Consider the following 26,370-nt stretch of genomic DNA (forward strand, 5'->3'; position numbering starts at 1 on the left):
ATTGTTATTGTTGTGTATTGTCATCAAAAGAAATAATAATAATATCTTTTTGTCACCCAAAAATCATAATTTGGCTTAATCAAGTATAATAATATTCTATTTTATATTTATTCCTGTTTTTTCTTCCTATCATTGTTCCTTTTTTTAATTTTCACTTTTTTTTTTTTTTTTTTAAACTATTAATTTCATTTTCTTTTACTCGTTATGTCAAGTTCAGTGAAGAACTCCTTCAATCAAATGGTTACAGTAGACGATGACAGTACTATTCAAAGATCAAACTTATCTGCTACCCTATCATCATACACATCAAATGGGTCTTATGTGACGTCTTCAACCACATCTTCTAATTCAACATACCATAGAACTCCCAGAGAAGTTCTAGAGGATTTCATAGATTCATTCAAGTCCTTTGACTACTCAACATTACCTCCTGTTTATAACAACATCAGTGACCAAGAAAGTCATCTTCAGGTCAACCCCGCCAACCCCAATTTCGATTACTCCCGTTTCACACAACTTGAAAGAGATGCCCTAATAACATCTTGTTCCCCTTTATCAAAAAGACTACGTACAAGGCATTTGACTTGGATTTCTTTAGGAGCTTCTATTGGTACTGGTTTACTTATTTCTTCAGGAAGTTCTTTGGCTCATGCTGGTCCCTTGGGTTTAGTACTCGTGTGGCTTTTTGTGGGGTCAGTGATATTTGCAACTATGTCTTCGTTATCAGAACTAGCAACAGCATTCCCTGTATCTGGATCATTTACCACTTATTGTTCCTTGTTTATTGACAAGAGTGTCAGTTTTGCCATTTCCTGGAATTATGCCTTGCAGTGGTTGGTCACCCTACCGTTGCAAATTATCGCCGCATCACTCGCAGTACAATATTGGACCACATCAATCCATCCCGCGGTATTTGTTACCATTTTTTATGTGGTGATCGTGATAATAAACCTTTTTGGAGTGTATGGATATGCCGAAATTGAAATGGCCATCAGTATTATCAAAGTAATTGCCGTGATTGGCTTTAATATCTTATCTATAATTATTGTCACAGGTGGCGTTCCAGGTCAACCATATATCGGTGCAAAAAATTGGCAAAAACCTGCTGGTGGGTTATTCAACACCGTGGAACCTTTTAAACAATTATGTTATATTGTTACTAATGTTGCATTTGCCTATGCCGGGGTAGAACTATTTGGTTTGGCTGCTGTTGAAAGTTCAACTCCGAAGAAATCGATTAATCAAGCAAGAAAACAGATTTTTTACCGTTTGTTGGTTTTCTATATTTTGACCATTATCTTGATTGGATTTGTCGTGTCCTATAAACTTCCCGAGTTACAAGATACCGGAAGATTTGGGTCCAGTGTCAACGGTTCTCCGTTTGTAATTGCTATAAAGCATGCCAAAATCAACGCCTTACCATCGATTATGAATGCTGTTGTTATTTTAACGGTTCTTTCGGTTGGTAATGCTTCTGTTTATGCATCTACCAGAGTATTATGTGCCATTGGTGCTTTACAACAAGGTCCAAGCTTCTTAAGTTTTATTGATAGAAAGGGTCGTCCTATGGGATGTTTGTTGGTACAGTTTGCCTTTGGGTTGTTGGCTTATTTGATATGTATTCCAGGAGAAGATACATCGGTGCAAATTTTTGATTGGTTATTGAGTTTATCGGGGTTAGGAGCCCTATTTACATATTTATCGATCAATATTTGCCAATTGAGATTCAACCGAGCATTAAAACATCAGGCCAGAATACCCAAAGATGAATTATTATACGTATCTCCATTATGGTGCTCATGGTACGGAATTGTGACAATTGTGGCCATCTTGGGGTTGCAATTCTGGGCAGCGTTATTTCCACCAGGTAAACATAAGGCAGATGTCGAAGGATTCTTCAAGATATATCTCGGAGGACCGATTTTGTTTCTTTGTTGGTTGGGCCATAAAATCTTTGCCTGTTATTATCACAAAACACCACTAACCAAATTTTGGTTTACCGTTGAAGAAATAGATGTGGATACTGGTAGAAGACAAGTTGATTTAGAGGCAGTCAAACAAGAAATAGCAGAGGAACGTATTGTCATGGAATCAAAACCATGGTGGTATAAAGTTTACAAGACATTCTGTTAGTAATCTCTTATTTATTTATTCATATATATATATATATATATATCCGTGTAGTATTTATTTTAAATATTCTTCAGGCACAAAACCGTAGGATACAACCGAATGAAAAGCCAAATCTCCTATACTCATTGCTATTTATTTAATATTTCTTAACTCCTTCGGATCATTACCGACCATTAGTTCTGGTTAAAGGTTAGTCCTGATGGTTAGCCGTGTTGATTTGTAAGCTCTTCTCATCTATTTAACGTATTTCCGACCTAATAAGGCAAAAAAAAGAAAAAGACTCCATAGTTATTTATTTTTGGTTTTTTCCGGATGCGAAAAAGCTTACTGTACATTTTTGTTAAGCTTTTTTTTTGTAGTTTTGTATTTTTGTAAGTGTTTGGTTATGGTACCAAAAAACTGGACGCAAAAATAAAACTTGGGGCGGCAGGAGAACGAACTACTACAGCCCAGAAGCAACATTGAAGCCAACACACTACGCTACACTACAGAACAGAACAGAACAGAACAAAACAGAACAGAACTTGTTGTACGCTACAGTACTGTGAAAGAAGCAACATCAAAAAAAAAAAAAAAAAAATTCTACAATATTTAACCCATTGTGCATAAAAACAAAAAAATTAATAAATTTGACAAATCCTACATTTTTCATCCCAACTTCGACTATAAATACTCTAATGACAAACTCCCACTCTCTCCTAAATTTCCGGACATGTGATACCTAACCAGCGTCCTTTTACTTCTTTCTATTAATCATTCTATTCAAGAACTACTTGTCTGTTAATTTCATCACCAATCCATATTCATTTCACTTTATTTTCTTGTGTTGATTATTGCTGCTCTTTAGTTCTGTTGTTACTTAATTTTTCCTTTCCCCATTCTTCAATCTAATGAGTTCAAAAATGTCAAGTGAAGAAGATTCTCTGCAAGAACCAAAAACCTTGACTCCTGGAGTAAATATTCCTCCAGAAGATACAACTCAAAACCATCCTCATTATCATGCTATGGCCAATGCTGTGAATGATCGTCGTCATTCCATGTCTAATAAAATTCATAAAGGGTTCTCATTCTTTAGTCGTCGATTCGCTACCCAAAGAAAGAAAATTGCAGCTCGTTTTGCTTTGAATTATCTCATTATGTCGGTGGGTATCTTGGGGATTTTCTCTATTTATTGGGGTTCATTTTATAAAATTGATGGTAGAGTTAAAAATATGAATAATTTGGTTGTTATAGAAGATGTTGATACCATTGATGGAATCCCACCACTTTTTGGTACTACTTTAAATGAGGTTGTGAGTTCACCAGAAGGTAGATATAGAGGTAACTGGCATATTTACAACATTACTGCTTTCAGAGAAATGGCCGAATCAAATAATCTTACTGTTTTTGATCAAATTGCAAAATTGATTCATGATGAAAAGTATTGGACATCACTTTACATTCCACCTAATGCTACTTACAACTATTACACGGCCATCACAGAAGGTAATGGAGATTTCAACCTTTCTGGAAACGGTGTGATTTCAATCTATGAAAGTGCCAGACACTCATTTGGTATGAGTATTTGGGGGCTTCCTTCCCTTCAAGCGGTTGAGGGTCTTTGGCTAAGTGCTCAATCAAAAATGGTTGGTGGTATATTTGGTAACACGACTTTAACATCACAAACTCAAATAGAACTACTTGGTACTCCCTTACAATTCAGAAGACTTGATAATGTTCAATATAACTTGGCCATTTATGTTGGTCCATTCCACGATGGTATCATTTATTTGACCATTTTATCAATTATGAATTTGGATTTCTTTGGTCCATTAAACATGGCTGTTGCCAGACTGGGAATTAAACGTTCACATTTCTTAATCTTTAGATACCTTTCTTCTGTGATTTCATTTTTCATTATGAGTTTATGTGCATGTTTGGTCACATTAGCCTTCCAAGTCCCATTTACAAACTCTTATGGTAGAGGTGGTTTTATGGTTTATTGGATGATTACATTCTTGGATATGTGGGCTCTTGGTGCTATCAATGAACTTGTGGGTATGTTTATTCTTACAATTTATCCACCATTGCTTCAATTCTGGGTTCTTTTCATTATTATTGCTAATATTACTCCAACATTCACACCAATTGGTCTTCTTCCCAAATTCTTCCGTTATGGTTATGCCATGCCTTCACACAATTACTACGAAGCAATTAAAACAATTTTCTTTAGAACTACAAGAAGACAATTGGGTAGAAACATTGGTATTTTGGTTGCATGGTTTAGTACATTATCAATCGCTTTCCCTTGTATGACAATTTACTACCTTAATGCCATGGATAAGAAAGAGAAGAAACAAGTTTGTAAAGTAATTGATGAAGAGAAAAAGGGACCTGAAGAATGCGAACCTTAGTTTTTAGAGTAATTTAGAGATTGTTGTTGTTATAGTTTAGATTATATACGGGAGTATTTTATGAATATCATACGTTTGCATTTTGTTTTTTTTGTTGTTCATGTTAGCTAATCATTATTAATTACATCATCTACTACTACGAGGCTGGAGCTCGATTACAATCGGCCCCTTCGGGGAGGAATCCGATCAATCAGACTATTCTTATACATGTAGATGGGGTTATTAGGGACACTGACACATTACTAAAATCAACATAGTCTGAAACCACCAATGTTATCTCCGTTTTTAATAATCGGTATTGATTTTCCGCTGCCGGAAGTGATTGTCTTTTGGGACACATGTTTGACAATCGAGATCAACATGATTATAAAAATCTCAAGTTGAATATTGTTGTATGAACTATGTTATTCGGAGTTTCCGGTGGAAGAGAAAATTGTTGAATATAAATAGCACTAATAACCTGCATCAAGATGCATGTTTCCAGCAACAATTTATACTTTAATCAGATACGAAATCTTCACTCTGATAGGGGCTACAACTTTTGAACGAGTTCGTACTTCATTCAGAAAAGGACTTCTATGTGTGTGAGACCATGAGCCACACGTGATGACATTACCTTATTTCTCAATATATTTTTTTTTTCTTAGCATCGTATGACATTAGAGTATATGTCTAAAAAAAAAATAATAATCCGATTGCATTAACGTGAAACCCTTAGAAGTAATTACAAAATAAATAAAAAGAACAGATAAATTTCTTTGATATCTAAATCGGTTTTTAAAGTATTCATAATTAACGACATTACTGCATCTATTAATGTAATCTCCACCTTTTTTTGGTTTCACAGCATTCACTAGTTTTGTTTCTTAACATTTTCTCTGAAATTTGTGCCGTACCTTATCACATTTTGTGATTCACTTTAAAAACTCAATCTTTCCGCAGGTGATGCAAGACATTTAACGCCGTTTGGTAAGAAAAATTTTTCCTTCTCTATACGATAAAGCCTCGAAATGATCCGAGTAATTTTAATTCAGTTTTAGTTTCAAATTAAACTCATCGAGAAGGGGGAGACAGGAGAAGGAAATAAAAACTATATATTAATCCATAATTGAATATCAACTTTATCTTGTTCATTCTTATTAATTTTTTTTTTAAGATTTTTGCAGCTTTTATATCTTAGCTACTATTTCCATTAGCAACCAGAATATATAATGTCAAGGAGTATTTCCGACGAGAAGGACCAAGAGAAAAATGTGGGAATTTCTACCATAGATAGAGAGAAAGCTTTACTCAATGGAGATGATGAAAGTACTACCCAGATAGGAACAACCAAAGAAGCCGATAATTGGGTTGATAAAATTGGTCTTCGTATTAATGCAGAAATCAGAGGTATTGAAAGAGTTCCTGAAGAAGAAAGAACTGATACTTCATTATTATCCCCATTATTCATTTTCTTATCACCAAATATGGTTATCAGTGGGTTGTCCATTGGATCATTGGGTCCAACTGCTTTTGATTTAGATTTTAGAACCAGTACCATTATTATTTGTATTTGGTGTTTCATCGGTGCTTGTTGTACAGGTATTTATTCTGCATTTGGTATGAGATTTGGATTAAGACAACAAATTTTATCTCGTTATTTCACAGGGAATATCATGGGAAGAGTATTTGCATTATTCAATGTTATTTCATGTATTGGGTGGAATGCCGTTAATGTTATTCCTTGTGCACAACTTTTAAGTGCTGTTGGACCTTTACCACCATGGGCTGGTTGTTTAATTTTGGTTATTTGTACTTGTATTTTCGCTGTGTTTGGATATAAAACTGTCCATTTATATGAAAAATACGCATGGATTCCTAATTTTATTGTTTTTATCATCATTATTGCTAAATTTGCTCCAACTCATTCTTTCAGATGGGGAGAAATGAAATCCGGGGAAACAGAAATAGGTAATGTATTAAGTTTCATTGCCGTTATATTTGGTTTAAATGCTGGTTGGATTCCCCTGTCTGCAGATTACACAGTTTATATGCCATCAAATTCTAATCCTTGGAAAGTTGCCTCAGCTATGGTTATTGGATTGACTTTACCTACTATTTTTGCCTGTGTCTTAGGTGCAGCTATTGGTACTAGTGTTTCTATTGACGGATCAAGATTTCAAACAGCTTACAATGAAAACTCTATTGGTGGGTTAGTTTATGAGATCTTATGTGGTGATAATAACAATCAAGGGTACAGGTTTATCATTGTTGTTTTTGCATTGGGTGCTGTTTCTAACAATATGCCGGGTTCATACTCGTTATCATTAGCCATTCAATGTATTTGGAGTCAATTTGCTCGTGTTCCAAGAATTGCTTGGTGTATTATTGGTAATTTGGTTTCTTTAGCTTTTTCCATTCCAGCATACTATAAATTTGAAGCAGCATTATCGAATTTCTTATCCATTATTGGTTACAATGTTTCCATTTATTTAAGTATGTCCTTGGCAGAACATTTTATTTACAGAAAAGGATTTTCAGGTTATGATGTTAGTGATTTCAACAATCCAAAAACTCTTCCCATCGGAATAGCTGGTGTGGTTGGGTTCTGCTTTGGAATTTGTTCTACAGTTCTTTCAATGAATCAAACATGGTACCAAGGAGTCATTGCTAGACAAATCGGAGAATATGGTGGTGATATTTCATGGGAGTTGAATATCATTTTTGCCTTTGTTGGTTACAATTTAGCTAGACCATTTGAATTGAAATACTTTGGTCGTTAATATCAGAAGAGAGTTTACAATAATATACAAAAGAGTCGTCACCTGTCGACTGACAAGCTCTTCCATTGTTTGTGAAGAATAAAAAGGGTTTCCTCTAATGTTGACTAAAGACAATTTTTCATCCTGCCAAGATCGTGCTGGTCACGTGCTGTTGCAGAATGATGATTGCCATTTTCCAATGGTGGTTTTTGTGGTTAGGTTACCCCCGGAAATACAGTGTAGTGCTCCGGAATAATATAGAATTAATTTGTCGAACTTTAATTTTGTGTTACCTTAAGAAAAAAAATTTACCTGGCTAATAAATTATTGAAATTGATTTTATTGCTACTCTGTTCAATCAACAATTGATTGACTTGTATTATCTTAGTAATGTGTTCTATGCTTGTTAATAATCTCTGTTTTCAAGTCCTATCAGGGATTAATCATAACCTGAAGTGATGAGCCACTTCCCATAGAATTCAAAGAATTTGTGTCAAATATTTCTTCTCTGGATTTTGTTTGTGGCATTTAATTAAACATTGGATGGGGAGGGGGGGGGAGGAATGGGAGAGGAAGGCGATTGTTGTGTTGAATTTCCGCCTCGGTCGTCGACCTATCAAATGTTCCGATACCCCCTTCTCTTTGTCTCTCTCTCTCTCTCTCTCCCCCTTTTTCTGGTTCTTTGCTCCTTGCGATGATTGTTCGATTCTGTCTGGATTAGTAACAAAAGCCCTCCATAGCAAACTTACCAATACGATGTGAGCAAGGAGTTTAGGTGTACAAAATTATGCACCAGTAAATTCTATGCATTATTTTTGTCTTGTCTTAAGATAATTTACATAAATATTACAAATGGTTAGTTTGATTCAATTTAGGGATAACTAGTAAATGAAATTTCCGGACTAAACAATTTAAATTTTTCCTTCTTTCATATTCATCTAAGAAAAAGAAGTAATTTTTAATATATTATTTATTAATACATTTAACTCCTTCTTCTTCTTCTTCTTCTTCTTTTTCTTCTTTTTGCTGACGACAACTAGTTGGGAATATTTTCAAACAATTGAGTTCTACTGTTTTTTTTGATAAGTTCAATTCAAAGATCCTTAACTTCTCTCTTGCTTATACTTGCTAGACTTTAAATTTCAGTGGATTTCCTTATCTAGTTTAAATTTTTCTTCTTTTTTTTCAACAACTATCCCCCCGTTTTTTTTTTTTTTTTGTTTAGAGAAACATATCAATTTAAAATCAATTATCATGGTTCACTTTGATGCAGAAAAGGAGAGAATGCAGGACATTACCTGGCGTCAATTCGGGCTGTATGTTGCGGAAAGACAATGGGCCACTGTTCGTGAAGATTATAGTGCTGATGGTGATGCTTGGTCATCCTTTAGTTTCGATGATTCCAAAAGTCGTGCCTACAGATGGGGTGAAGACGGTATTGCAGGTGTGTCTGATAGAAAACAATTCATCAACATTACAATGGCATTGTGGAATGGTAAAGATCCAATTCTTAAAGAAAAATTGTTTGGGGTTACCAATTCCCAAGGTAACCATGGTGAGGATGTCAAAGAACAATATTACTACCTCGACAACACTCCAACCCATTCTTACATGAAATACTTGTACAAGTACCCACAAAATGAGTATCCTTACAAGCAATTGGTTGAAGAGAACCAAAAAAGATCAAGATTGGAAAGAGAATTTGAAATCACTGATACTGATTTATTTAAAAACAATGAATATTTTGATGTTGTATTTGAATCTGCAAAGGGTGATCATCCTCATGATTTATACTTTAGAATCACTGCTTATAACAGAAGTGATAAAGCTGCTCCATTGCATATCTTACCCCACTGTACCTTGAGAAACATCTGGGCATGGGGAAGTGATGAATATGTTGACATTGACAAACCAAGTGTTACAAAAGTCGATGATTACACTATTGAAGTTAATACTCAAAAATTTGGTAAACGTTACTTGGCATTTGCACCTTCCCCTGGTGTAACCGAAAATGATCCAGATATTGAACCAGAGTTGATTTTCACTGAAAATGAAACCAACACTCAAAGATTGTACAACCAAGAAAACAAGCACAAATATGTCAAGGATGGTTTCCATGATTATGTTGTTGATAAAGAAAAAGGTGCCGTTAACCCTGATAAAACCGGTACCAAAGCTGCTGCTTGGTTCACTTTTGATAATGTTCCAGCTGGTGATTATGTCACCATTCGTTATAAGTTCACCAGAGACAAGAGCGAAGTTGATGAATATGAATTGGATCAAATATTCACCCAACGTCAAGCCGAGGCTGATGAATTTTACTGGAAAGTCAGTCCATTCCCACTTTCTGAAGATCTTAGAAGTATTCTTCGTCAAGGTTTTGCAGGTTTGCTTTGGACCAAACAATTCTATTATTTTGCCCATAACTACTGGGCCAATGGTGATCCAAACACCATTAAGCCACCAATGAATAGAGCCAACGGTAGAAACAAAGAATGGGGACATTTGTACTCTGACGAAGTTTTATCTTTACCTGACAAATGGGAATATCCATTCTTTGCTGCCTGGGATTCTGCATTCCACTGTATTCCATTTGCTATGATTGATCCGAATTTCGCCAAAAATCAAATTTCTAGTTTACTTCGTGAATGGTACTTGCATCCAAATGGTCAAATTCCTGCTTATGAATGGAACTTTAGTGATGTCAATCCTCCAGTTCATGCCTGGGCCGCTTATCGTGTTTTTAAACTTGAAAGAAAAATGCATGGTAAAGAAGATATTACATTCTTGGAATCCACTTTCCACAAGTTGTTGCTTAACTTCACCTGGTGGGTTAACAGAAAGGATGCTGAAGGTAGAAATGTCTTGAAGGTGGTTTCTTAGGTTTGGATTATATTGGTGTTTTCAATAGATCTGAAGATTTACCAACTGGTGGTAGTTTGGAACAAGCCGATTCCACCGCTTGGATGGCTTTCTATTCTTTGCAAATGTTGAACATTGCTCTTGAATTGGCAAAAACCAGACCAGTTTATGAAAGTATTGCTTCCAAGTTTTTCGAACATTTTGTTATCATCGCGGATGCCATGTCATATACCGGTGGTGATGGTGGTGAAGAAATTTCTCATGATTCTTTGTGGGATGACAATGATAAGTTCTACTACGATTCTATTAGATACGATGATGGTTCTGTTGAATCATTGCACGTTAGATCATTGGTTGGTTTGATTCCATTGTATGCTTCCTTGACTTTGGAGCCTGATCTTTTGGACAGATACCCAAGATTTAAAAAACGTTTGAACTGGTTCTTGGAACACAGAAAAACCATGTCTGAAAGAAACATTGCATCTATGGAAACTAGAGGTGTTGGTGAAAGATTATTATTGGCCTTGGTGTCCAAGGAAAGATTGCTTGCTATTTTGGATAGAATGTTGAATGAAGATGAATTTTTATCTGATTATGGTATTAGATCATTATCCAAACACCACAAGGATCACCCATATGTCAAAGAAGTCAATGGCCAACGTTTTGAAGTTGCATATTTGTCAGGAGAATCAGATTCCGGTATGTTTGGTGGTAATTCCAACTGGAGAGGTCCTATTTGGTTACCAACCACCTTTTTGTTGGTGGAAGCATTGCAAAGATTCTACTTGTACTATGGTCCAGATTTGAAGGTTGAATGTCCAAAAGGATCTGGTGATTATTTGAACTTGGCTCAATGTGCTCAAGAAATCCAACACCGTGTTATTCGTATCTTTTTGCCAGATGAAGAAGGTAACCGTGCTTGTAATGGTGACAATGACACTTTGAACAAAGACCCATACTTTAAGGACTATGTTCCATTTTATGAATATTTCGATGGTGATACTGGTAGAGGTTTGGGTGCATCACATCAAACTGGTTGGACTTCATTGGTTACCAAATGGATTCATGACAATGCAGCAGCCAACAGAATGCCAAAGACACCTGCCACTCCAAAGAATAGAAAGAGTGAATCTGTTATTTTGCATGAAACTGAATCTGCCGATGCTGCCACTGAAGAAGAATATTTTAAGCATGCTCCAAGAGCAGGTCCAATTCCAGGAAGTTTAGGTAGAAGAAAATCTGGTAAATCATTGTTGAACTTGACTGTTAATGCTTTGGATTTGAACGATGATGAAGAACATGCCACTACTAAAGCTGCCGTTGCTTCTGAAATTGGTGAAAGACATATCACTGAAGAAGAATTGAATAAATTACAGAAGGTTCAATCTGGTGCTTCCATAGATTCTGGAGAAGCTGCATTAGTTGACCACGATTTGTTAGAACAAGTTAAAGCTGCTTTTAAGAAATATAGATCTAGAGGTGATGAATGTGATGGTGATGAAGTTGAAACTAGATGTTCCTATTTGTAAAGCATAGTTTTATGAATAACGTAAATGTTTTTGGGGCCGTTTATAGTGTTTTTTTTTTGATTATTATTATTATATATTATATACTTTTTGTTAATTCTTATATTGATTGATTTTTTTTTTCTATTTCTGGTTTTGCGGCACGACTTGTTTGGATTGTAAGAAATAATCGAATAAAAGTAGTAATCTACTCGTAGTGATTAAAATGAAAATAAATTGAATGATTCGTTAACTATAAACATATCTGTAGAAACTCTCCAGAGGAGAATATAACACTTACTAAATAGAGAAGTTAAATCAAAAGGGATTGGATACAACGAATGAGTATAATATAATCTGCGAACGTTTCGTTAACATTAAGAGGGGAAATCTTATCCTGAAATTTGTTTATGGATTGTAATCATTCTATAATGTAAGGTTAGAGACATTGGAGTTTCTAGAATTCTTATTGATTTCTATTCAAAGATAAACAACTAAAGAGAAGGGGAATGGACTCCTATTCATAGACAATCCATTCCAGAATCACATGTAAAGGACAGCTCACACATGTAAAGGACAGCTCACACGTGTGGAGAGGGGATTTCAATGGGTAGGTAGGTATTACCCGGCATGTATATTTGATTATAAATAGAGAGGAATTTCCTTTCATTTCGAAGAAACTTTGAATATAGGGAGATTAAGGATTTTTGAATATAAATTAGTGTTTTTATAACTAATTTATTTCAACCCTTCACTTTAGTGCATTTCACTCATTGTAAGTGAATGCCTTTAGACTACTATTTATCGTAATTGATAAATTGGCCTTGTCGCTTAACTATCTGCTTCGTTGTTAGCTAACTATGGACAAGTATGTTAAATACAACTGTTCCTTAAGAAGTTATCGGCACAAGCACTGGTTTCAAGAATTGTATGCTTTCTAGAGTGTTTTGTCCACATTTAAAGAGAGGATCTTTTTCAGCGATAAATAGTGGTCCCTAGAAGACTACTATCAATTACAGACCAAAGTTACAAGTTAGAATCCTTAGAAAAAATTCCATTACTGGGAACCTATACAAGGGGAATGCTAAAGAAATTTCATCAAAGAAAATGATGATACCTCACTATAAAAAGGAAAGAATTCTCCCAAGAATACATCTGGTAAAATTGAGAAGTAATAAATCAACACAATAAATACATCTCAAACTATGATTCATAAAATCACTAAACCAAAAAGACAATCTATTAACATTACCATCAACTTATCCAACATTAATAGTGTTTACTTTAACACCAACGAAAACACAACTAGAAGAAAGGAAAAAGAAAATGATAAGGTTGAAGGGGTTGATTATGAGGACTTAGTTGATCAAAATGCTAACCCAGATCAGGAAGAAAATAATGAGGAGAACTATGATGAGGATAACTCTGGTTACCAAAACACCAATGAAGGACCTGTCCCAGGTGACTCGGGAAATGTTAGAAATGAAGACGCTATTCCTAAAACCAGGGAAGAACTTATTTGTAGTAATCAAATAGATGTAGAATAATACCAAATGAATATATAATTAAGTTAGCGAATTAGTTAGATAGATAGTTATGTAAAAGTAGCACCTAAAATGTGCAGAATAAAGGGGGAAGTCGTCCATTTAAATAGACGACGCTATTGAAGAACGCTTCACAACCAAATGTAAATTGGTCGTGTAATTCCTAAAATTTCAGGATAAGATTTCCCCTCTTAATGTTAACGAAACGTTCGCAGATTATATTATACTCATTCGTTGTATTCAATCCCTTTTGATTTAACTTCTCTATTTAGTAAGTGTTATATTCTCCTCTGGAGCGTTTCTACAGATATGTTTATAGTTAACCAATTTATTTTCCTTTTAATCACTACGAGTAGATTACTACTTTTATAAGATTATTTCTTACAATCCAAACAAGACCCGTATAACAAAGGCCAAAAAAGGTATTGTTACTATTTTTAGTAAAAGCTCAGATCAAACAAAGCATCCTTTATAGAGGGGAATTTCCTTTCATTTTGAAGAAACTTTGAATATAGGAGATTAAGGACTTTTGAATATAGATTTGTATTTTACAACTATTATATTTTGACCCTTCACTTTAGTATATTTCACTCATTGTAAGTGAATGTTTTTAGACTACAATTTATCGTAATTGATAAATTGACCTTGTCGCTTAACTTTCTAATTTCTTGTTAGCTAACTATGGACAAATATGTTAAATACAACTGTTCCTTAGGAAGTAATCAGTGCAAGCACTGGTTTCCAGAATTGTATAATTTAACATTATTCAAGAATTGTATGCTTGGTAGAGTGTTTTGCTCACATTTAAAGAGAGAATCCTTTCCAGTGACACCAAAGCAAAAAAAAAAATAAAAAAAAATAAAGAAAAAGATAAATTACACTCAAACCTACGTCGTCCAACAATAAGAAACCATGTCTGAATCATTTGCAACATATGAATCTGAATTCCAATTATCCATACAAGAAGCACAATCCAAGATTTCACAAATCAACTCAGTTGATGCTGGTATGTACTATTATTACTACTATTAGGGAGTAATTTGCCTTACTCCTGGGTGATAAAGAACCATTACTAACATGGAATAAAAAATTTTTTGTTTTAGAACAACGTAAGACTTATTTAAAAGCAATTGAAGGATTAAATGAAGAATCAAGAGAATTATTAGATCAAATGAATATTGAAGTTTCAAATATACCATCAAATCAAAGATCTTCATACAATTCTAAAATTCGTCAATATAAATCACAATTAGATGAATGTCAAAATACATATAATAATCTTTTAGATTCTCAAGATAAATATGAATTATTTGGTAATAAGAATTATTCTAATGGAATTGAATCAGATCAAAGAAAACAATTATTAAATAATAATTCATCATTAGAAAGATCATCACAAAGATTATTTGATAGTCAAAGAATTGCTCTAGAAACTGAAAATATTGGTAGTAATATATTAAATGATTTAAGATCACAACGTGAACAGATTAGTAATTCAAGAAATACTTTAACTCAAGCTGATAATTATATTGATAAGTCAATTCAAACTTTAAAAGTTATGAGTAGAAGATTGACTGCTAATAAATTTATAAGTTATGGTATTATTGCGGTTTTGATTTTATTAATATTTTTAGTTCTCTATAGTAAATTTTCATAGGTTATTATTTATGTTTTGTTTAGGTGTAAATTTGATATTTATGGGTCTTTAGGCTAATGACTCAATTATTAGATGTCTATGAATCACTACTGGTGAGAAAAAAAAAAATAAAAAAACTCGACGGATTTACGCAATTTCGAAAGAGAGCAAAAAAAAAAAAAATAAAGACGCACAGAGGAAACTCATAGAAAGAGTGAGAGACAGAAAAAAAAAAAAAATTGCAGAATATTTCAAATCAAATCTAATTTCTAGAAATACTTCATCATTAGAACAGGGGAGGAATACTACTACGATGTTTAGACTTATATCTCGAGTTGGAATACGTAATTATCCAAAACAGTTATCTTTAATCCACAGACCAACACAATTTACTTTTAAATCATTTCATACTACTCCAATAAACCTTCATGGACATCTCAAGAAACCAAACCCTGGTGAAGAATTAAAAATTACATTTATAACTAAAGATGGTAAACAATTAACTTATGAAGTAGCTGAAGGTGATAATATTTTAGATATTGCTCAAGCTCATAATTTAGATATGGAAGGTGCATGTGGTGGATCTTGTGCTTGTAGTACATGTCATATTATTGTTGATCCTGAATATTATGATGAAATACCTGAACCTGATGATGATGAAAATGATATGTTGGATTTAGCATTTGGTTTAACTGAAACTTCAAGATTAGGTTGTCAAGTTAAGATGTCTAAAGAATTAGATGGTATTAGAGTAGCATTACCTGCTATGACAAGAAACTTACAATCAAGAGATTTTAACAAATAATTGGATAATAGTACATAGGAGGTGTATTTCTTTGTTGTCGCTGATGTTGTTGTAAATAGTCTTTCCCTTTAACGGACCCAGAGATTCATAATAAAGGTTAATCGTTTTATTTTATTTATTCACTAAATTAAGTTGTGCTATCTATGGAATATCGATTCTTTTACCTCTACATAACCCATTATCAATGACATTTCTCGCAAGATCATAACCAAACCTATCCTGTTCTCCTGTATGTCCAATGAAAAAACACAGCAAGTTATTAGGAAATTCAGTTAATCTACTTGTTAATTCACTAGACTTGATTTTATTATCTGTCATATCAATTTCAACCATATTATCATGCATGGTTAGGTCTTTATTATGACCAATCATTTGTGCTGTCAAGCTGGTTAATTTATTCAGACATAAATTGAGCACCGTTAGTTTTGTTGTGAGATTCTTGGGGAACGTCAAATTTAATGACTTGATGGAGTTGAAGGACAAATCGAGGGTTTTGATGTTGATGATATTGAATTGGTAGTTGAATTTTGTGAATTTATTACTCGACAAGTGTACTGTTTTAAGACATTCCAAGTTTTCAAGAACAGAAAGGGGTAAGCTAGACAACTTGTTCATGGATAAGTTTAGGATTTCAATAGAAGGAGGTAGTTTATTCTCAAAGACAGTTAATTGATTCTGTGATAAGTTTAAATATTTCAATTGTGGATGCGAAGAACCCCATGTCACATTTTCAAATTTCTTTAATTCACAGCCACTGATACCCAATTCCATTAATGTTGGAGGAAATTCGATACCAGAAACACTTGATATTCTGCAGTTGTCAAAATTTAAAATCTTCAAATGATTAGGTAATTTAATACAATCAAACTTGCTTAATTTGTTATAGTTAAGATATAATATTTCAATCATTAACTCCTCACCTTGAGAATTACAACTTAAATCAACACTTTCTATTCTGTTTTCAGTTAAATGAATGGTTTCAATACCCGCCGGAAGATTTGGTTTGTCGACGGTTTTTATTGAATTGGAACCAATACCTAGATTTTTCAAACTTTTAGGGAAATAAACTTCCTGTAATGATCTGATCATATTGACTTCTAAAGACAACTCTTCAACAGAATCAGGGTACGTGATTTTTGGGAAATGATCACCAATCGATGTATTTGACAACTTTAAAGATTTCAAATTCTGAAATCGTTTAAAATTTGGAATGTACAATGTCCAGTCAATTGGATTATCAGCTAAATTTAGTGTCTTTAATTTTGTTGCCAGAGTAATGTTTTTATCAATCGGGAGTAAATTTTTAATGTTATTGAATGACAACGATAATCGTTCTAAGTTCTCCGGGAATTTATAATTATCAAAAATACTTTGGTCATTCAATTTCAGTATATTCAAGCTTTTCAAATTGGAGCACATGCTTAACGGTGGACAGAATCCAGTAAGTGAAACTTTCGATAATTGTTGGCAACAAGGTTGAACTTCAGGACATTTGAATATTTCTTGTTCAATATCAAGCAAAAAATTTCGAGAATTCCAAATTGAATCAAGACTAAGTTCTTTCAAGGTTCCACTGACTAAACTCTTCAATATCACTTCTTTTACAAAATTGTACTCTTGATCTGGATCTTTTACTCTGATTCTTCTAAGTTCAATGGATGACATATGACTGCCTGAATGAATTGCTTTCACGGAACAATCACCTAAAAGTAGACTATTAAGGAATATTGGAAGGTTTTGGTTCACTTTAACTTGACGATTATTATTCCAACCAAATTTGTTAGGATACAAGTGTATTGTATTTAAAGATGCTGGGAAGGGACCAATGAATTTGATATTGCTATCTTCAAACCAAAGTATTTCCAAATTTGGAAAGTTCATATCATTGAATATAAATGTTCCACTATAGTTGTATACCATTATAGCATTAACAGAAGGACCAATATGGTCACCAATGATATTAAATAAATAATTCAAACTGAAATTGTACAAGAAACCCGGGAACCAAATTCAATTTTCTAGGGTTGTATCGGATCAAATAATTTGGCAAATTTGAAATCAATGCCACCATTTCAACCAAATCGGCCAATGACCAAACATAATAACTCAATGTCAAAACAATTGGAAGGTTCTCATGAATACAATAATGAACCAAAGGTTCAACATCATCCTCATTGATAAACAGCAAATTGTCTTTATCAAGGTAAGTTTTAGTCCTTTTATACATATGAACAAATGAATATTGTATGAATCTATTATTATATGATATAGTACTACTTGTAATCAATCCATTGGTTGCAGTTTTAAGGTTTGGGTTTGATTTTAAAAAAAATTCATGGGAGACTAACTGGATAACATTTTCTAATCTTGCATAATCTAGTATTCTGGTGAGAACTTCAATGGGTAAACTATCCAATGATATTTGATAGTTTAATGACATTTAAAACTATTAAGTGTAGAACCGTGAAAAAAAGAAAGAAAGATAAAAAAAAGAATTGCTATATTAAAAATAAAAAAAAGGAAAGAAAGGCAATTACTTATTGGTATATATACCACTGTATAATCAACCCTCGAAAATTATCCTTAAATCAACAACGAATCAACTAAGTTTCTCCGATTATGGGTTTTGGATCCAAAAGTTTTTGAAATCGCCGCGCGACTTGTGACCATAGCATAGATGATTGATTGCAATATACAAGACAACATTCACCCTGGAGTGGAGAGTCCTAGCTGATTCACGAGAGGGATTCTGATGCATATATGGATAAGTGGGTGGGTAGTAGTGATCATTATAATGATAAGAAGTTGCTATGTATGGACTAAAAAATAAGATGAGAGAATGATAAAAGAAGGGGTCATCTCGGTTGAATGGTTTAGTCTGAACCTCACTGGTTGATTGATTTGTGTGTCGGTTTGGATGTTTCAACATCAATTGCTCACTACAAATACCATACATAAAAGACAATGATTTCTAAGATAATCAGGAGATGGACATCTGTAGGACTTATATTGGTTCAACTATTTTTTTTTTCAAAATGTGCAATACATTTAATTGCTATCTTTATTAAGAATTGAAAATTCAAACCACAAATAGATAAAGTCGACGACCCCCACCCGCAGGGCTTTGTCGAACTTTTCGCCGCGACATGCGAATACTGTATAGATCACGTGCCCTAATCAAAAACCTAGTAAAGAAATTTTTTTTTTTTCTTCTGACTTCAAGTTTAAACAACAAAGAAAAAAAAAAATTGTTCAGTTCAACAAGTGATATAATCTATTTATTAGTATTCTTCTTTTCCCCTCCACCTTTATCTAACCTATAATTTTTTTACAATCAATATGATGTCATATCAAGAAATTGTTCCAATTGGAACTTCATTAATCATTGGAGCCACTTGTTTTGGATTAGGAGTTATCTATGGTAACTGGCCATTTGATTTAAATACTTTATGGAGACATGATGTTCCTAATGGATTTGAAGATTCTCTTAATTATTATAAACAATGGGGTAATTCACCAATGTATATTCATTATACTTTACATGCTGTTGGTATTCTTGGATTAATTGGACATTTCATCAAATTATATAAACCAGATGAAGAAGCTAAATATTTCGAATATGGTAGTTTAGGTTTATTCATGGTTGGTATTATTATTTATTTGACCAATTTAAGAACCGGTGTCAATTCTTGTGTTAGTGGAGAATGGGGTGAAGTTGATCAACAAACTGGTATTAATGTTGTTGCTGCTAGTCAAGTTATGATTATCTTTGTTTTATTGGGAGTTTTGGTTTTACAAGGTGGATTATACTATGCTCAATGGTATGATAACAAATTGAAAGAAGAATTCTATAGACAAGAAGCTGAAGAAGCCGCTTTAGCTGCTGAAAAGCAAGCTAAACAAGAACATGACATTGTTGTTGAAGAACAAAAGGAAGAAGCTAAAGCCACTGGTGCTTCTAAGAGTGGTAACAAATCTGCCAAAAAGAGAAAGTCTTAAGCTTAACAAAGAAAAAAGGGGAATTATCATTCTTACTTGTATACGTTTATTATCTTGTTTTATAGTTTGTGTTGATTCATACAAAAAAAGATCACTTGACAATAATCACGTTATCGGTAACCGCACTACTATATTTTTATTTGTTTTCTAACCAATTAGGCTCACCAAAAATTCTATTACCAGAAGAGAGAGAGTTTTGAAAGAAAAATCAAAAAAAAACTGCAATATCAATTTAAAGATTGATCAGATTTAAATACATATTCGAATATAATTAACCATGAGTGGAGATAAAGTTTGGGGTGATAAACCAATATATTTTAAACAACCATTAAGAGTATGTTAAGATTCATTTGTTTTTTATTAGGAGTGGCTATGATTATTGACAAGGGATTTGGCTCAGTGAAAAGAGAGTACATGAATTGGAAAGTTTATGTTAATATTTATAGGTATTGAATGAATCAACGTCAATGTCATATACTCATTGATAAAGAGGATATTTGTGGAATATCAACCAGGAGAAACAATTAATGAAGTATTGTCCGACTATGAAAACAATCGTATAATCAATCACCCTGCCCTAATACAACACAAACAACCATTAATTGAAAATTCATTATTACTAACATATATTATTACTATTTAGTGGTTACGTTATCATGCACATGTTAATACAGCATTATTCACAGCAGTTGCATTGGGAGTTTCTGCCCCAGTATTATTATTATTAACTCCATTAAGAAGAAAATACTTATATCCAGATCATGAACCAATTCCATTTGTTTACCCATTACCTAATAGACCAAGAGATAAAAACTTGACTGGTTTTGATGATGCTTAAATTAGATGTTTTGTAATGTAATTTATTTTTATTTGGGGAAAAGAAAAAAGGTAAAACAAAATATATATATATAACAAACTAAAATAAAAGACTGTTATTTCATTTGATTACTTCTGCTTTAATTTGTTATATAGCTGTGAAATATTCATTATATATTATTATTATTATTATTATTCGTAAGTTGTTGAAGTATTGTAGAAGAATTGGTTATTACTAAAATTCATATTCGTGTACCAGGTATCAAATTGTAGATTTTGGTTGGTTCATGGAATCAATATGAAAAAGAGAGAGAGAGAGAGAAAAAAAAAACTTGAAAAATCAAAGAAAATTTTTTCACTGGGTATTAAACCATTTGAGAGGTGGTCCATCATTAACATGAATAGGTTCTCTATAATAACCAGACCTTTAATTAGATCTGCACATACCTTAAAGGTTTTTAATCCAATACCTGTTAGATTTATAACAACAACAACTCCAAAACTTGCCAGTTTATTGGGAGATATCACAGAAAATAAGATTGAACCTCAATCAACACAAGCAGTTGAAACAACTGATGAAGAAACTAGAAAATCTCAAGTTACTCCAGAAAATGATCAAGAGTTGATTAATTTTTATGAAAAAAAAGCTGAAGGTGTACAAGTTAAAGTTGAAAATTATATTCATCCATTGAAAATTGCATTATTTAATAAAAATGTTGAAATGAATGGTTTTTTCAAGAATGGTCAAGTATTAGATCATGAAGGTAAAAAATATAAATTCACTTTAACTAAACAAGAAATTGATATTTTGGAACCATCTATTTATTTACAAAGTTATAGAATTAAATCATCTATGAAAAAGGCCACTATTGTTAATAGAATGGTTAGAAAATTCAATGTTAAATTAGCTATTAATCAATTACATTTCAATAGTAAGAAAATGGCTACTGAATTAGAGAAATTATTGAAAAAAGGTTTAGAAGAAGCCAAAATATTGAACATGAATGAAAATGAATTATATATTGATCAATTATGGACCGGTAGTGATGGTAACTGGAGAAAGAGAATAGATTTCAAAGGTAGAGGTAGACATGGTATTCTTCATCACAGATATGTTCATTTGAAATGTGTTTTAAAAACTCAACAAACTTTGGATAGACTTGCCTGGGAAAAGAACCAAAAAGAACTTCACAGTAAACCAAGTACTCCATTAAATAACGAACCATTGAATATTAAAGTGAGAGGTTGGTACAAATGGTGATTTGCCCTTTAGATGATTTAATATGTTTTTCTTTCTTTCATGTATATATATATATTCATAACAATTGTACATATTCAATTGATGTTTAAAAAAAAAAGAAATAATTAGCAATTAAACACGTGTAGTATACCCACGCGAATTTAAATCACGTGGCAAACTACACATAAACAAGTACCACGTGATATATTGCGGAGAGAAAGTGTGTGCGGTATTTTTTTTAATTGTTTCTTTTCGGGGTTAACAAAAAATTTGATGACAATTATGTAAAAAGAAAATAAAAACAATCTTAATTGAAAGTAACTTTCATAGCAGGGTTTATTATATAATATCCGTTTTCTTAACTGCTCCTAAATGAGTTATACATTAGGAGACGCTTAAAGCATAATCGAAAAAAAAAAATAAAACAGCAATGACAACGCTAACAAGTGAGGAGGAGAAGGAGGGGAGAATGTGTGCGATAAGATAACCCGAGTATCCGAGAATGGGTACAACTTCTCTTTAGAACTAAATTCGATATATGCAACGTAAGTAATTTAGCAAAAATAAGACATAAAAAATAGAATATAAAAAGTCAGGATAAGACATGAAACGGATGTTAATTGTGATATGGGAAACTACAATCGAAAGTACAAAGTGGTTTGAAATGTCGGAGTATATAATAGGTGGTAGTGTCTTGAAGACCAAATTGACATTGTTATCTTTGCATCATCTCGATAAGAACGATAAAAAAAAAGGACAGAGAGGCACGCACCACATACAACAATAGGAGGTAAACGATGAGAAAGAAAGAGTAGGTAATGGTAACATATGGAGTTTCATTAAAATAACAATAGATTATACAATGATTAGTGATACTGGACACGTGACGTGTTAATTCAAGAAAGTAGCACATTGTTACAAGGAAAAGAGATAAACAATCTACTCATTTATTTATATACACTTTGCTTTTGGATGCTTTGCAGTATATATATATGGTATATATGTGGTATATATAATTTTTTGTCTGTCGGAGTATTTAAAAGAAATTGTGGAAATCTTAAAGTGAAACTCAACAGTTGGAAACGATTAACTAAAGGAAAAGTAGACGTAGAGAGGAATCAGAAAAAACTTGTGACTACTTCACCCAGAGTGTGGACAGTGGGTATGGACAGTGGGCGTAAGTGTGTGTTGTGTATTATTAATAGATCTTGTTTAAATTATTATTCAATCAATGATCTCTCTGAGTAAATATGTGGGTTATTTGGTATTCACACATCTATGATAATAATATAATATAATATAATATAATATTATATTATGTAATGTATTATTTTGTTATTTCCTTCCCACGTCTCCTCCTCCTCCTCCTCTTAATGTTCCTCTTCCCGGCCATTTTGTTGCACCCATTCTGTCGCCGCCTCTTTCTTTCCAGACAATCTCCCCATAGTTTTTAGTTTTTAGTTTTTAGTCTTCACAGGTTGAATGTATTTTTGTAATTCACCCACAGTTGTGTGTATCAGTTTAAAAGAGAAAAAACCACGCACATTCACACACATATAAAATATTAAATATTAAATATTGTCACTTGTTTTTTATTTCCATTTCCATTTCCATTTCCATTTCGGTGAGTCACTAGTACACTGGTGTTTCACTGTTACTAAAGCTCATTTTTTTTTTTTTTGGTTTAAACAGTATAACCTCTTTGGTTAAAGTGTTGCACTATTAATACAAAGAAACAGGAACAAAAAAAATTTACATATAATTATAAATCACTCCTTTTTCTTTTTTACTTTTACTTTTACTTTGAATTCATAAACCATTCTTTGATTCTTTTTTATATATTTATATATATATACATATTTATTTACTTGTTTCTACAATTATTATCATCAGCTTACTACCAACCCACTTTAAAGATCAGTTTCATATCAACAAGTAGTTACCTCAATCTTCTACTTGTCCACTGTTATTGACTACATCATTTTACATCCCTCCTCCATCCTCCGCCCCCTATTTCATATTCACCAGAGAGTGAGTGTGTATATGTGAGAGAGTGTTGTGTGACAGTGAAAGGAAAGTAAAAGAAAACTATCTACGAGAAATCACATTCAGAAGAGTCCTATTTCCCCTTTCAATTCACAGTTTATTTTAAGATTACTTATCATTTATCATCATCATGGGTTTAAAATGTACCAATTACTTTGAGAATTCAAAGTATGATTCTCCTAATATTCAGATCATTACTTGTAAAGGATGTTCTTCTCATTTATGTTTATCAGATTTGATATTATCAGACAATTTCAATGGAGCCAGTGGTCCTGCGTATTTAGTTGATAATTTGATCAATATTGAATTCAATTTAAATCCAGAAAAGACTGAAATGAAAACTGGTGTTTATCTAATTAATAAAATCAAATGTCATCAATGTAAGAATCCATTAGGTTGGTATTATAAGAAATCATATTCATATTCAGAAACTTATAAAGAAGGGAAATTTGTTATTGAAAAGAGTTATATAAATTTTATTGAAAATTTAACAACTACTCAACTATTACTTGAAAGAGCATTACAGAATAAATTTAGAAGAAGGTATAGTTCATCATCTTCCTCAAATTCTACTATATCCGATTTGGAAATTGATAAAGAAGATAATAATCATTGCTCTTCTTCATCTTATAATGAATCATCTTTTGCCACAAAAGAGAAATTAAAACTTGCTAGTAGAAGAAGATCCAGCAATTCAAGTTTAATGAATCGTTTAAGATTACCTTATCGTAATGAAGAGAAACAACAAGATCAAGACAACGATGATGTTTTTGTTGATGCTTAATAATGCTACTCCTATCACTACTATTACTCCTATTTCTACTAGTTTTCTAGTATTAAAAGGAAGAAGATAGTTCTTTGGCTTGTTACGTTTAGTTGGTATCAAAGTTTGCCGCGAGCTGGGTTTATGCCCTACGGGGGGTCACACACTTTTTTTTTTGTTAATTGTCTGTCCCTCGGGTAATATACCACTAACATTTTCCCTTTTTTTATATATATCTCATTACTGGTTTATTCCCTTGTTTTTTTATTGGCTTTTTTTTCAAAGGTATTGGTCTACTTTTTATTTTTATTCTTTGTCTTTTTTCATGGTTGGTTTTTCCTTTTTATTTTTTAATTTTTTTGATTTTTTGATTTGCTCTAAATCTGTTCTTGGTTGATGTTCCTTTTTTTATTATTTATTTATACTATTTGGTTCTCTGATTTTTTTTTTTTTTCAGTTTCTTCCCTTACACATATACCCCCTTTTTATTCTATCTCTGTTTAGGTTTGTTTACTTCTCTGATTCTGATTTTGATTTTGATTATAATTTTATCGTTGTTTATAATAATAATAATAATAATAATACATATAAGTTTAACTTCATTATATGATTTTGTAAGAAGAAATATACCTGACGATTGGTTTTGTTTCTTTTTTGCTTTTTTGTGCGTTGTTGCACGATCCTTTTTTTTTCTCATTTTGCACCCCGATTCTTTTTTTTTGTCTTTTGTCTTTCTCCATCAGTGGTTGCATTTTTTTTTATTGTGTCTGACATATGTTTATAATGATATATATATATATATATATTACTACCCTTCGTTATTCAATCTATATATCTATTCTGATGCCATTTCTTTTGGGGTTAATTTTGTATAAACCAAAACATATGCAGATGGATCATTCAATGCTACTCTTTCTTCAATCTTATTGATGTATTCATCATCATATGTACACCAAGTATATCCATCCGGTTGTAAACAATGAGAAACATAATGACCACTAGATATCGATCTACCTTCATGAACAATAACTGAAATTAATTTATATACAGCTTTTTCTTCCTTGTCTTCCATATATTTACTCAAATTTAAAAATTTAGAATAATTAATCAGTTGTTTGACTTTGGAACTTGAGTTATTGTTGAATTTGAATCGTTTAAAATGAATAGTTAATGTTTCTGGGGCAATTTTAATGGTGGATATTTTATTGGCATGTGTAAACATTTTACAATTTTCACAATAATATCCAGATTTATTCTCTTCAGTTTTTTTAATTAATTCATTACTGAAAAATTCATTAATTGATTTTTCAATTGAAAATTTATTACTATTCTTGAATTTTTTACGATTTAATCCTAAAGATAAATCATAAAACTCTTGATTAGTAGCTGATACATTATGACATTTATGACATGTGATTCTTTGTTTTAATAATCCCCCAAATATATCATAAATTATCGATTCATTCAATTTCTTACCCTTTGGGGTTGAATCTTCTTGTAATCTTGACATCAATGACATGTAATATTCATGGGAATCTTCTTGTTGCCATTCACTCATCATACAATTAATTTCATCCAATCTTTGTATGATTTTCTTTGGGTTGATATATTTTTTATCCCCCATCCACATTCTCTTACTCAATTCAGCTAAAACATGAGTAACTGATCTTGGCTTCAAATCTTTGATTTTATTATTATTGACATCATTGAGGTAATGTTGCACCGCTGGAATATGGATCATTGCTTGAATAGCAGAATTCATATAACATGTCACACCATGATTTAATAACCCAACTGGTGGTTTATTCTTAGCCAATTCTCTCCAGTTTTTATATATTCTATTAGAACCATTTGATCCTCTATCATTGTAATCTTCATTTATATCAT

General features: G+C 32.4%; 15 protein-coding genes across 15 annotated transcripts; 11 read left to right on the plus strand and 4 right to left on the minus strand. All coding sequences in view use genetic code 12, as the record gives it.

The window, feature by feature from the left end:
• Nucleotides 1-204: 204 nt before the first annotated feature.
• Nucleotides 205-2,133, plus strand: AAP1 (Aap1p; the record flags this gene model as incomplete). The annotated part of the gene is made up of 1 exon (XM_002545631.1): nucleotides 205-2,133. The coding sequence occupies one exon, from the start codon at nucleotides 205-207 to the stop codon at nucleotides 2,131-2,133; it is 1,929 nt and encodes a 642-aa protein (XP_002545677.1).
• Nucleotides 2,134-3,023: 890 nt separating this feature from the next.
• On the plus strand, nucleotides 3,024-4,526 carry CTRG_00459 (uncharacterized protein; the record flags this gene model as incomplete). Its single annotated transcript, XM_002545632.1, has 1 exon — nucleotides 3,024-4,526. The coding sequence occupies one exon, from the start codon at nucleotides 3,024-3,026 to the stop codon at nucleotides 4,524-4,526; it is 1,503 nt and encodes a 500-aa protein (XP_002545678.1).
• Nucleotides 4,527-5,737: 1,211 nt separating this feature from the next.
• Nucleotides 5,738-7,288, plus strand: FCY2 (Fcy2p; the record flags this gene model as incomplete). Its single annotated transcript, XM_002545633.1, has 1 exon — nucleotides 5,738-7,288. One exon carries the CDS (start codon nucleotides 5,738-5,740, stop codon nucleotides 7,286-7,288), a length of 1,551 nt encoding a protein of 516 aa, XP_002545679.1.
• A 1,233-nt stretch (nucleotides 7,289-8,521) lies between these two features.
• CTRG_00461 (uncharacterized protein) lies at nucleotides 8,522-10,150 on the plus strand (the record flags this gene model as incomplete). The annotated part of the gene is made up of 1 exon (XM_002545634.1): nucleotides 8,522-10,150. The coding sequence occupies one exon, from the start codon at nucleotides 8,522-8,524 to the stop codon at nucleotides 10,148-10,150; it is 1,629 nt and encodes a 542-aa protein (XP_002545680.1).
• On the minus strand, nucleotides 9,113-9,772 carry CTRG_00462 (uncharacterized protein; the record flags this gene model as incomplete). Its single annotated transcript, XM_002545636.1, has 1 exon — nucleotides 9,113-9,772. The coding sequence occupies one exon, from the start codon at nucleotides 9,770-9,772 to the stop codon at nucleotides 9,113-9,115; it is 660 nt and encodes a 219-aa protein (XP_002545682.1).
• On the plus strand, nucleotides 9,318-9,737 carry CTRG_00463 (uncharacterized protein; the record flags this gene model as incomplete). The annotated part of the gene is made up of 1 exon (XM_002545635.1): nucleotides 9,318-9,737. One exon carries the CDS (start codon nucleotides 9,318-9,320, stop codon nucleotides 9,735-9,737), a length of 420 nt encoding a protein of 139 aa, XP_002545681.1.
• Nucleotides 10,151-10,233: 83 nt separating the features above from the next.
• CTRG_00464 (uncharacterized protein) lies at nucleotides 10,234-11,658 on the plus strand (the record flags this gene model as incomplete). The annotated part of the gene is made up of 1 exon (XM_002545637.1): nucleotides 10,234-11,658. One exon carries the CDS (start codon nucleotides 10,234-10,236, stop codon nucleotides 11,656-11,658), a length of 1,425 nt encoding a protein of 474 aa, XP_002545683.1.
• A 2,691-nt stretch (nucleotides 11,659-14,349) lies between these two features.
• On the plus strand, nucleotides 14,350-14,835 carry VTI1 (v-SNARE protein; the record flags this gene model as incomplete). The annotated part of the gene is made up of 1 exon (XM_002545638.1): nucleotides 14,350-14,835. The coding sequence occupies one exon, from the start codon at nucleotides 14,350-14,352 to the stop codon at nucleotides 14,833-14,835; it is 486 nt and encodes a 161-aa protein (XP_002545684.1).
• Nucleotides 14,836-15,127: 292 nt separating this feature from the next.
• YAH1 (adrenodoxin) lies at nucleotides 15,128-15,619 on the plus strand (the record flags this gene model as incomplete). Its single annotated transcript, XM_002545639.1, has 1 exon — nucleotides 15,128-15,619. The coding sequence occupies one exon, from the start codon at nucleotides 15,128-15,130 to the stop codon at nucleotides 15,617-15,619; it is 492 nt and encodes a 163-aa protein (XP_002545685.1).
• A 141-nt stretch (nucleotides 15,620-15,760) lies between these two features.
• On the minus strand, nucleotides 15,761-17,539 carry CTRG_00467 (uncharacterized protein; the record flags this gene model as incomplete). The annotated part of the gene is made up of 1 exon (XM_002545640.1): nucleotides 15,761-17,539. The coding sequence occupies one exon, from the start codon at nucleotides 17,537-17,539 to the stop codon at nucleotides 15,761-15,763; it is 1,779 nt and encodes a 592-aa protein (XP_002545686.1).
• Nucleotides 17,540-17,579: 40 nt separating this feature from the next.
• On the minus strand, nucleotides 17,580-18,059 carry CTRG_00468 (uncharacterized protein; the record flags this gene model as incomplete). The annotated part of the gene is made up of 1 exon (XM_002545641.1): nucleotides 17,580-18,059. One exon carries the CDS (start codon nucleotides 18,057-18,059, stop codon nucleotides 17,580-17,582), a length of 480 nt encoding a protein of 159 aa, XP_002545687.1.
• An 899-nt stretch (nucleotides 18,060-18,958) lies between these two features.
• On the plus strand, nucleotides 18,959-19,618 carry CSH3 (Csh3p; the record flags this gene model as incomplete). Its single annotated transcript, XM_002545642.1, has 1 exon — nucleotides 18,959-19,618. One exon carries the CDS (start codon nucleotides 18,959-18,961, stop codon nucleotides 19,616-19,618), a length of 660 nt encoding a protein of 219 aa, XP_002545688.1.
• A 1,114-nt stretch (nucleotides 19,619-20,732) lies between these two features.
• CTRG_00470 (mitochondrial 54S ribosomal protein uL22m) lies at nucleotides 20,733-21,695 on the plus strand (the record flags this gene model as incomplete). The annotated part of the gene is made up of 1 exon (XM_002545643.1): nucleotides 20,733-21,695. One exon carries the CDS (start codon nucleotides 20,733-20,735, stop codon nucleotides 21,693-21,695), a length of 963 nt encoding a protein of 320 aa, XP_002545689.1.
• Nucleotides 21,696-23,850: 2,155 nt separating this feature from the next.
• Nucleotides 23,851-24,504, plus strand: MOH1 (Moh1p; the record flags this gene model as incomplete). The annotated part of the gene is made up of 1 exon (XM_002545644.1): nucleotides 23,851-24,504. One exon carries the CDS (start codon nucleotides 23,851-23,853, stop codon nucleotides 24,502-24,504), a length of 654 nt encoding a protein of 217 aa, XP_002545690.1.
• An 814-nt stretch (nucleotides 24,505-25,318) lies between these two features.
• On the minus strand, nucleotides 25,319-26,245 carry CTRG_00472 (ubiquitin carboxyl-terminal hydrolase; the record flags this gene model as incomplete). The annotated part of the gene is made up of 1 exon (XM_002545645.1): nucleotides 25,319-26,245. The coding sequence occupies one exon, from the start codon at nucleotides 26,243-26,245 to the stop codon at nucleotides 25,319-25,321; it is 927 nt and encodes a 308-aa protein (XP_002545691.1).
• Nucleotides 26,246-26,370: the final 125 nt, after the last annotated feature.

The sequence above is a fragment of the Candida tropicalis genome (genome assembly GCF_000006335.3).
Source record: "Candida tropicalis MYA-3404 genomic scaffold supercont3.1, whole genome shotgun sequence".
Lineage (NCBI taxonomy): Eukaryota > Fungi > Ascomycota > Pichiomycetes > Serinales > Debaryomycetaceae > Candida > Candida tropicalis.